This window comes from Neofelis nebulosa, chromosome 5, assembly GCF_028018385.1.
Source record: "Neofelis nebulosa isolate mNeoNeb1 chromosome 5, mNeoNeb1.pri, whole genome shotgun sequence".
NCBI lineage: Eukaryota > Metazoa > Chordata > Mammalia > Carnivora > Felidae > Neofelis > Neofelis nebulosa.
Window position 1 is genome coordinate 157793925 of NC_080786.1, and position 11101 is coordinate 157805025.

Here is an 11101-nt window from a genome sequence, read left to right on the forward strand (position 1 = left end):
GTGGCCAGGGGACCTTGCATTCCTGGGTCTGATGGGTCTATGACAGTCGGAGAAAGGGCTTTTGGCAGGCTGCCATCCCCAGGGCACTGCACAGAGGGCAGGCTGAGGCACACTCCCCCATCCTTCCGTGAAGGAGGCCTCTCTGCGTGTCCTGGAGCTGAGAGGTAGTCTTCAGGTCTGGCACACATTCCACGGTCCACAGAGCTGCTCTCTACGAAAATACGGCTATGGCACCACCTTGGCACTCTCCCTCTGCCCTGCACCAGCTCAGCTCACTGGCATCGCCCAGAAAAGAACTTACACACTCATCTGGAGTCCCGATTTTTGTGACAGCCATACTGGGGACACCTGCAGAGTGCCTAGCTCTGGTGACCAGTGGGGCTTATGCTTAAGGCCCCACAGGACTGTACATATTTGCACACCTTAAAAAGCTGCTGCCGGTGGGCCTGGCTTCCAGTCACCCTGAATCTGCGTGCTGAGACCCTCCGCTCTGGGACAATGACAAGTCTTGGCACACCCTCCACTGCGGGAGGTATCAAAGACACAACAGGTGCTGGGACAGCACGAAGGTTTGAGTGACAACCGAAAGCCGGGACGGGACTGAATGACGAGGTTCATCTCCTACACGAGGCCGCTCCTTCCAGACTGGGAGAGGCGGGTGTTCCCAGTTGGTATCGAGACCAACTCGGAGAGTCCAGCGAAATGGACAAACAGGAATATGTTCCCAGGAAAGAACAAGATAAAAACTCAGGAAAAAGCATCTCAGTGAAACGGAGACAGTTTACCGATAAGGAGTTCAAAGTGATGGTCACGAAGACGCTCATCAAACAGGAGAAAAACCGATGGACACAAAACCTCAACAAAGAGATGGGAAATATAAGGACGTGCCAAAGAGAAATCGCAGAGTGAACAACAGAACGGCTGAACTGAAACACAGACCAGACGAAGCAGAAGAAAGGATCAGCCACTCGAGGTCAGTGGAACTCAGTCAATGAGAGCAGCAAAAAGAATGAAAAAAAGTGAAGACAGTTAGGAGCTCCTAAGACATCAAGTAGACTGATATTTGGATCATGGGGCTTCCAGAGGAGGAGAGAGAAAGGGTCAGAAATCTCCTTGAAGAAGTAATGGCTGAAAACTTCCCTCATCTGGGGAAGGAAACAGGCATCTAGACCCAAGAAGCCCAGAGAGTTTCAAGGAAGAAGAACCCAGAGAGGCCCACAGCAAGACACCTTATAATTACCTACCAAAAAGTAAAAGCCAGGAGAGAATCTTCAAAGCAGCAAGATGAAAACCACTTGTCATGTACATGTACGTGATGCTAAGCTATCGGCAGGCTTTTCGGCAGAAACTTTTCAGGCCAGAGGCAGAGGCACGATACGTTCAAAGCACTGAAAGGAAAATCTGCAACCAAGAATACTCTCCCCGGCAAAGTTAAGACTCAGAAGTGAAGGAGAGATAAAGGGCTCTCCGGAGAAACAAAAGCTAAAGGGGTTGGTTCATCACCACTAACCCGGCCTTGTTACAGGGAATTCTTTAACTGAAAAGAAAGGGTGTTCACGAGAACACATGTGAAAGAATAAATCTCACTGGAAAGGTAAGTATATAGTAAAAGTACTGGGTTAATCACTTACAAAGTTAGCATGAAGGTTAAAAAAAGTAAGTAGTAAACATAACTATAAGTACGAAAACTAGTTAAAGGACACACACATTAAAAAAATGTAAAGTGTCAGGGCGCCTGGGTGGCTCAGTCGGTTAAGCGTCCGACTTCAGCTCAGATCATGATCTCACAGTGTGAGTTCGAGCCCCGCGTCGGGCTCTGTGCGGACAGCTCGGAGCCTGGAGCCTGCTTCGGATTCTGTGTCTTCCTCTCTCTCTGCCCCTCCCCAGCTCATGCTCTGTCTCTCTGTCTCTCTGTCTCTCTGTCTCTCTCTCTCTCTGTCTCTCTCTCTCTCTCTGTCTCTCTGTCTCTCTCTCTCTCTGTCAAAAATAAATAAAACATTAAAAAAAATTTTTTTAATGTAAAGTGTGAATCAAAAACATCAAATATGGGGTGAAGGGAGAACAACAGTATTGAGCCTTAGAATGGGATCAAACTTATTATCAACTGAAAACAGACTGTACAGAAGGTGTCACATGTGAGCCACGTGGTAGCCACAAAGCCAAACCCTGTAGCAAATACACAAAAAAGAAAGAAAAGGAACATAAGCATACCACCCAAGTCATCAAAGCACAAAGAGAACAGCAAAGAAGAAAGGAACAGAGAGAAACTACAGAAACGGTCGGAAAACAACAGAAATGGCAACAGGCACGTGCCTGTCAGTAATTGCGTTAAGTGTAAATGCACTCAATTCTCCCATCAGAAGACACAGAGTGCTGAACAGATTAAAATACAGGACCCAACTATACGTTGCCTATAAGAAACTCACTTCAAATTTAAGGACACACACACACACACACACACACACACACACACACACACACACTGAAAGTGAAGGGATTGAAAAAAAGAAAGAAAGAAAAGAAAAAAAAGCTGTTCCACGCAAATGGAAACCAAAAGGAATCTGGAGCAGCTATACTCGTATCAGAGAAAATAGACTTAAAACAAAGAGACAAAAGAAAGGCATTACATAATGCTAAAGGAGCCGTCCCAACAGTAATATACACTTGTAAATATTTACACAGCCAACACAGGAGCGCCTAAATCTGCAAAGCAAATGTTAACAGACCTAAAGGGAGACACAGCAACTCAACAGTAGAGGACATTAATATCCCACTTACATACAAAAATATAAGAAAGCACTGGCCTTAAATGACACATTAGACCAGATGAACCAGAACATTCCATACAAAAGCAGAATACACATTCTTCACAAGTGCAGGTGGAAAGTTCTCCAAGACAAATCACCTGTTAGGACACAAAATAAGTCTTAACAAATGTAAAAGGACTGAAATCATATAAAGCATCTTTTCTGATAACGGTACGAAACTAGAAATTACTTACGTGAAGAAAACTGGAATATTCACAAATACGTGGAGATTAAACAACATGCTACTGAATAACCAATAAGTCAAAGAAGAAATCAAGAGAAATAAAAAAATACCTTATGATCCCCCTCCAAAAAAGGAAATGTAACGTACCAAAATTTATAGATGCAGCAAAAGCAGTTCTAAGAGAGAAGTTCATAGTGATAAATGCCTCTGTCAAGAAGCAGGAAAAATCTCAACTAAACCTTATTTTACAACTCAAGAAACTAGAAAAAAGAAAAAACAAAGCCCAGAGTTAGTAGAAGGAAAGAAATAACAAACATTAGAGCAGAAATAAATGAAACAGACTAAAAAGACAATAGAAATGATCAATGAAGCTAAGAGCTGTTCTTTGAAAAGATAATGGTGATAAACCTTTAGCCAGACTCGCCAAGACAGAGACAAGACTCAAGAAGAGAAACATCAGAAATGATGGGGTGCCTGGATGGCTCAGTCAGTTACGTGTCCAACTCTTCACACCCGCTCAGGTCTTGATCTCAGGGTCATGAGTTCAAGCCCTGCATTGGGCTCCATGCCTAGCATGGAGCACACTTAAAAAAAAAAAAAAGGAAAGAAAGAAAGAAATGACAAAAGAGATGTTACGACTGACACCACAGAAACACAAAGGACCATAAGAAACTACTATGGACCATCGTATGCCAACAAATTGGACAATCTAGAAGAAATGGATACACAAACACATAACCTACCAAGAGTGAATCATGATGAAATAGAAAATCTGAACTGATTACTAGTAAGGAGATTGAATCAATAATCAGAAACCTCCCAAGAAACAAAAGTCCAAGACCAGATGGCTTCACTGGTGAATTCTACCAAATGTTCAAAACAGAATTAACTAATACCAGTTCTTTTCAAACTCTTCCAAAAAAAGAGAGAGAAAAGAAAGGAAAGGAAAAGAAGAAAGAAAGAAAGAAAACGGGAGGGGAGGAAGGGAACATTTTATGAAACTAGGATCACCACAATACCAAAACCACAAGATTGCCACAAGAAAGTCACAGGCCAATATCCCTGGTAAACACAGATGTGAAAACCCCCAGCAAAATATTAGCAACTGAATTTAACAATATATTAAATGGATCATACACCATGATCAAGTGGGATTTATTCCAGGAATTCAAGAACAGTTCAGTATCTGCAAATCAATGTAATCCACCACATTAACAAAATGAAGGATAAAAACCGTATGATCATCTCAATCGATGCAGAAAGGCATTTGACAAAATTCAATGTCCACGTATGATAAAAACTCTCCACAAAGTAAGTACAGACAGACAATACTTCAACATAATAAAGGCCATAGATGAAAAACCAACAGCCAACATCATACTCGATAGTGAAACGCTGAAAGGCTTTCCTCTAAGACCAGGAACAAGACAAGAAAACCCATCCTCACCACTGTTATTCCACATTGTATTTGAAACCCTTGCCTGAGCGCTTAGGCAAAAAAAAAAAAAGAAGAAATAAAAAGTATCCGAATTGGAAAGAAAAGAAGCAAAACTGTCACTATCTGAGGCCGACAATATATTATACATTAAAAAACCCTAAAGACGGCATCAGAAAATCGTTAAAATAAGTTCAATAAAGGTGAGCGGTACAAAACCAATACGTAAAAATCTGGTGCATCTCTAAAATTTTTTTTTTAACGTTTATTTATTTTTGAGAAGAGAGAGACAGAGCATGAGTGGGGGAGGAGAGAGAAAGAGGGAGACACAGAATCTGAAACGGGTTCCAGGCTCCGAGTTGTCAGCACAGAGCCCGACGCGGGGCTCGAACTCACAGGCCGCGAGATCATGACCTGAGCCGAAGTCTGATGCTTAACCGACTGAGCCGCCCAGGTGCCCCAAAATCTGTTGCATTTCTATACACTAATAGTGAACTATCAGAAAGAGAAAGTAAAATTAAAAAAAAAAAAAAATCCCTTTTATAATTGCATTAAAAAGATAGAACACCTAGGAATATATTTAACCAAGGAGTGTGACTGACCTGTTTGTTGCAAATGACAAGACATTAACGAAAGACTGAAGACACAAATGGAAAGATACTCCATGCTCATGGAATGGAAGAATTAATACTATTAAAAAGTCCATACTACACAAAGCAATATATAGATTCAACACAATCCGTATCAAAATTCCAATGACATTTTTCAAAAAATAGAACACTCCAAAAATTTGCATGGAACCGTTAAATACCCAGGGTAGCCAAATGTGAGAAAGAACAAAGCTGGAGAATCAGGCTCATTGATTTCAAACCATAATACAATGCCGCGGTGGTTACAACAGTGTAGAAATGGCATAGAAACAGACACATGGATTACAGAAACAAAACAGCCCAGAAATAAACCCACACATATATGGTCAAATCAACTTACAACAAAGCAGCTGATATGCGACGGGGCAAACACAGGTAGGTACATTGGTTCTTTTTAGACATAATGTTATTGCACATTTAACGGATTACAGTACAGTGTAAACATACTTTTATATATGTACTGGAAAACCGAAAAAAATCGGTTATATACGGTAAGAAAATATACATATATCAAAATATATGTATTATACATACCTAAAATATATACACGTTAAAAAAAATAAGCTCATAGATACAAAGAACAGGCTGATGGTTGCCAGAGGCAAGGCAGTGGGAGGGTGGGAGAAATGAGTGAACTGTGATGGTTTGTTTGTTTGTTTTTTAGTGTAAATAAACTTAAGGTAAAAACTGAATTTGAAAAACAAGGACAGAAACTGGCAGAATTAAGATGTTCTAAAATAAAAACTACAATGAGACCCCAGACCACTCTAGCACAGCTACATATGTAAAAACCCAGCATACGAAGTGTGGACAGGGGAGCAGAATCAGCGGAACCCCTTAATACGCTGTTAGCAGAAATGTAAAGTGGTACAACCAGTCAGAAAAATAGCTTGGCTGCTCCTTTAAAAGTTAAACACAGGGGCGCCTGGGTGGCTCGGTCCGTTGAGCGTCCGACTTCAGCTCAGGTCACGATCTCACAGTCCATGAGTTCGAGCCCTGCATCGGGCTCTGTGCTGACGGCTCAGAGCCTGGAGCCTGCCTCGGATTCTGTGTGTGTGTGTCTGTCTGTCTGTCTGTCTCTCTCTCTCTCTCTCTCTGCCCCTCCCCCACTCATGCTCTCTCTCTGTCTCAGAAATAAACAAACATTTAAAAAAATAAAAATAAAAAAGTTAAACACAGGGGCGCCCGGGTGGCTCGGTCCGTTGAGCGTCCAGCTCTCAATTTCAGCTCACGTTGTGGTGTCACAGTTCCTGAGGTGGAGGGGTCTGTGCTGTAGAGCCTGCTTGAGATCCTCTCTCTCCCTGCCTCTTCCCTAGTTTGTGCTCTCTCTCGAAACAAATACACTTAAAAAACAAAAAAAAACAAAAAAAAGTGAGTCATCAAGGGTGAATTTAAGGTTTGAGCCCAAAAACTTGGAAGAACACGACTGCCACCAAGGGAGGCACGGGGACTGTGGGAGCAGCAATGGTGCAGGAGGAGCCAGAGATCAGTTTTACACGAGCAAGTTTGAGGTTCTTATTCAACACTGAACTAGGCTGAATAATGTCCCCCAGAATCTCCAAACGTGACTCTGTTTGGAAATGGGGGCTTTGCAGATGGACTGCAGTTGAAATGGGTCACATGGGATAGGGGTGGGTCCTAAAGCTATGACGGGCACCTCCAGAAGAGGGAAGACAGGCAGAGATGTGAGTTCCGCTGCCACAAGCCAAGGAGCAGCAAAAATTGCCGGCAACTACCGGAAGCTCCAGGAGGCCAAGAGGGACTCCTGCCTAGAGCTTGCAGAGCGTGGCCCGGCCAACACGGAGTCGGGACGCCAGGCCTCCAGAACAGCGACAGAGCAGACTTCTGTTGTTAGCCACTTAGCCTTCTTGAGGAAACCCCCAGAACCCAATACCTGTCTGTTTTTGAACCTTCTCGGGAAGGCTGGGTGATGGGTGACGACAGAACGTCAAGCAAAGACACCCGTTTAAAATATCTGGGTTCTTTTTCTGGTTCTCCTTTTTCCTGGCCGTAAGGAGCTAGGCCAATCGTTTTGCCTCTGTCACTCAACTGCCTACACAATTTGGAAAACCAGGGGCTGTACAGAATCCTATCCAAGGTTCCGCCCCTCGAAATTTCTGCAGGCCTGTGACTATTCCCAAATATGATAAAGTATGCCTGAACCCTGTCCCAATCCACTGAAACCCCATTTCACAGAAAGGTCGTTCCTGCAAAGTCCACCTTTACAATGAATGAGTCACCTTACGGTGTGGTAAGACAAACCGGATGCTAATTCACACAAGATGAGAATCACTAAATGGAATTTACGATGTTTCTAAGATACAGCAACCACAGAACCCCCTCAGTAACATACTGCATTCATCTTCTATCGCTGATGGGACAAATCACCACAAACCCAACGGCTTAAAACGACACCCACCGATGACCTCACGGTTTCCGTGTGTCAGAAGGGGCAGGTGGTTCTACTCTCACAGGGCAGCGGTCAAGGCAGGGCACTGCCCAGATCCACTCAGGTTGGCGGCAGAATCCAGTTCCCTGCAGCCGTGGGACGGAGGCTCCCGGTCCTCACTGCTGTCGGCCAGCGACGGGTCTCACGTTCTCGGGCCACCCACGCCCCTCTGTTCCTGGCCACTCCGGCGCCTCAGAGCCAGCCACGGCAGGTGGAGTCCTTCTCGTGCTCTGCACGTCTCAGACGCCCCCTCCTGCCTCTCCTCTCCCGCCTCTTCTGTTCTGGGGCCTCGTGTGGTTAACGGGTTGTACCCCAGTAACCCAGGATGATCTCCCTACCTGCACGACGGCTGTTTAGTAACCTGTGACACCTGCGGGGGGGCCTTCACAGCAGCGCCCAGATTAGTGTCCGACAGGATCACCAGGGGGGCAAGCTCAGGAGACCTCCTCAGGGCTCTGCCTTCCCACGGACTCCGAGAAGTCACATTAACACATAAAAATGCATACGATACCCTTCTGTGATACGGCTTTGGAAGTCAGGTGTCATTTGTGTTTTATTACTGCAAAACGACAACATGGTTGAAATAACGGATGAAGTTTCTGCGAGTACAGTAAAGGGAAGAGTAACCTTGGCTACCGCCAATATCCTTAGGAAATACAAGTTCAACAATGCAGAGACTGGACTGAAGCAGCAGCCTGAACTTAATTCCCCTTGCAGGCTTAACAGATTCCTTCCCTAAAGACACAAGAAAATAACCTTTTCTCGAAGTCTAGAAACAGGGCTAAACAGCCTAAGACAGACACCGAAGCACGGACGGGGAAGGCAGGAATGACAGGTGTTCCCACACATATGACCCCCGGCCAGGTCTCCCGTGAGGACACAGGCAACGGTGCCCCGCTCCCACCCAACCCTCCGTTCATACTCTGCCCCCAAGTCTCTCAAAGACACTCCCACTGTAGGGGGCACTGGCAGCGAGCAGTGTTTAAACATTTCTTTCATGAGCCCACACGTGAATCACCCTGGTGTGCTCCCGCCGAACGCGGACCCTCCGCGTGCAGGGCCACCAACCCGGTAACGGGACTGAGCTCCGTGCACTTTTACCAATTATTTTTACTACACTCATTATTCTGGCTTACTTTCAACTTTCTTCTAAAGTACTCTCAATGTCACCCTAACAACACCAGCTACCAAAATCAGAGTTATCTATCAAGTATCCTGAAAAGCATTAACCTTCCCACAGGACCAAAGTGCAGAGGTCAAGGCCTGGGCCGGAGAGCTAACAAGCAGCAGCTGAACCGGGACTGCGGCTGCAGAGACCCTCTCTTACCCACACGCGGGCGACCACCCTGTCTCCACCAGCAGCTCACGACACCTGCCACACATCCGTTTCACCCATGACCTCTCCTGGCAACTCTCCCAACGGGGCTGTCAAAAGGCAGAACACGGAATGTTCTTCGTCTTTCGTTTCTCCCTTTACTTTCCCCAAACATTAAATAAAACCTTTCCCTGGCGAGGAAAGCACAAAGGAGGCTCTCTGGGCACCACCTAGGAAGCGTGACAGGTGGCACTACTCAAAAACTGTTCCGTTATTAAAGAGAAAGCCAAATCTGACCTTTCACCCCAAATGCATCACAATGCGCTTTTTCTCCATACGCTTTTGGTTTCAGCTTCTCAGTAGGCAATTCCCGTTTTCCTGCAAGGCTGGAATGAGGGAGTCCTCTAAATTACTAAAGGAGCCAAAGACAAAAACAAAGGCTGCGTGGAACTGTTTCCGCATTTCTAAACTCGTGGAGTAGTGATGCTGACTGTCCTTTTCCAAGGGTTCCCTTTACGAGTTCGTGTATGAAGTCAAGAGCAGGCAGTGGGCGCAGCGGAGGAAGGGGACCGCAGACTGTTAGGGCTCACGGTTTCCCAGGACCAAACTCCCGTCCCCGCGCCTACGCGGGAACAAGCGGGCATGACTCAGTGCTTTCGGCGTCCACGGCTCCCACATCTCCACCAACTCAGGCCGTCACACACGGCCGTGTGCGCCCGGGGCCTCCCCGAGCAGGGACTCTACCGCCGGGTGGGAGCCCGGGGACGGGAGGAGGGGGGCGCAGGGCCCGGGGTCGGCAGAGGGGGGGGCGCGAGCTCGAGGGACGCGCGGGACACGGGGCGGACGGACGGGGGCGGGGGGGAGGAGCGGGTCCCCAGACTGGAGGCGCGGACCCCGCACTCACGTTTGTACTCGGCCATCAGCCTCTTGAGCGCCGTCCCCGCCATCGTCCTGGCAACAGCTGTGCTGCGCGACCTCCCCTCCCAAGCGCCGGCCTCTCCCGCCCACCGCAGGGCTGCTTCCGGGTCGACGCCGGGACCCGGAAACCCTTCCGGGACGCGGCGTGCGCGTGCGCGGTGGCGCCGTCGCCACGGGGAGCGGCGCAGGCGCGGCGGCCGGGACGGCCTGATCGCAGGGTTCCGAGGTTCCTACCCAACGCCAGGGCCTCGGCCCCTCTGTGGGTTAACGTCGCTCCCGGCGATCCAGATTCCTAGAGGGCCTGGGTCTTCCGGGAGATCCCGGAGCCGCGGGCGCCCAGAGCGGGTTACATCCTACCGGTGGTGCCCCAGGAAGGTCTGATTAAAGGATCGGGACCAGGGATGGAGATGGAGAACTGGAATGAGAGAGGGGTAGACGGAGGACGGCGGCCTGGGGGACTTGACGAGGGGCAGCATGGGGACAGGACGTCCATGAAGACGGAGGGTGGCGCCTGGGGGACTTGACGGGGACAGCACGGGGACAGGACGTCCATGGAGACGGAGGACGGCAGCCTGGGGGACGTGGCGGGGGACAGCACGGGGACAGGACGTCCATGGAGACGGAGGACGGCAGCCTGGGGGACGTGGCGGGGGACCGCACGGGGACAGGACGTCCATGGAGACGGAGGACGGCAGCCTGGGGGACGTGGCGGGGGACAGCACGGGGACAGGACGTCCATGGAGACGGAGGGTGGCGCCTGGGGGACAGGACGGGGACAAAGTATGGAGACGGAGGGTAGCTGCCTCCATCCTGCCTCCATCACTCGGTGGGAACCGAGGGCAGGGCAGGTAGACTGCTGCCTGAGCAGATTTCATTCCAGGTGTATATTCTTTAAAGAGAACGGAGATAAAAATTGAAGATCCTACCCATCCGTTAAAGTACACATTGTGGGGGGGGCGCCGGGGTGGCTCAGTTGATTAAGAGTGGGACTGGAGTTCGGCTCAGATCACGATCTCATGGTTCATGAGTTCAAACTCCACCTCGGCATCCAGAATCTGCACTGACAGCGCAGGTCCTGCTTAGGATACTCTGCTCCTCCCCTGCTCGCACTCTCCCTCTCTCTCAAAATAAACTTAAAAAAAATTACATCTGTGGCACAGGACCATTTCAGAGTGACTTTCAGGACCAATGCAGTGAAAGCAAGAGGATCCACGAAGAAGGCATTTGATGCCCCCTGACTTCCTTCAGACAGGCCTTAGGTTGGAAGAAGACTGGTGCCGGGGTGGTTTTCTTCTGCATCAGCGTGGCCCCACAGGAACCCCTCCGCGAAGAGAGGAGCTCCA

At 48.1% G+C, this 11101-nt stretch overlaps 1 protein-coding gene across 4 annotated transcripts in view; it reads right to left on the bottom strand.

The window, feature by feature from the left end:
* The window catches only part of UBE2G2 (ubiquitin conjugating enzyme E2 G2), a 49575-nt gene that overhangs the window by 30404 nt on the left and 8070 nt on the right, over positions 1-11101 (bottom strand). Inside the window, exon 1 of one of the 4 annotated variants that reach the window (XM_058732221.1) lies at positions 9745-9894. The exons of 1 other annotated variant lie outside the window; for it this stretch is intronic. In XM_058732221.1, coding sequence (XP_058588204.1) covers positions 9745-9787 — 43 coding nt within the window. In that variant the 5' untranslated portion in view covers positions 9788-9894. Of the gene's footprint in view, positions 1-8852; positions 9001-9744; positions 9895-11101 lie in introns of those variants that run through there. 2 more of the 4 variants (XM_058732223.1, XM_058732222.1) reach the window with 2 other exon arrangements.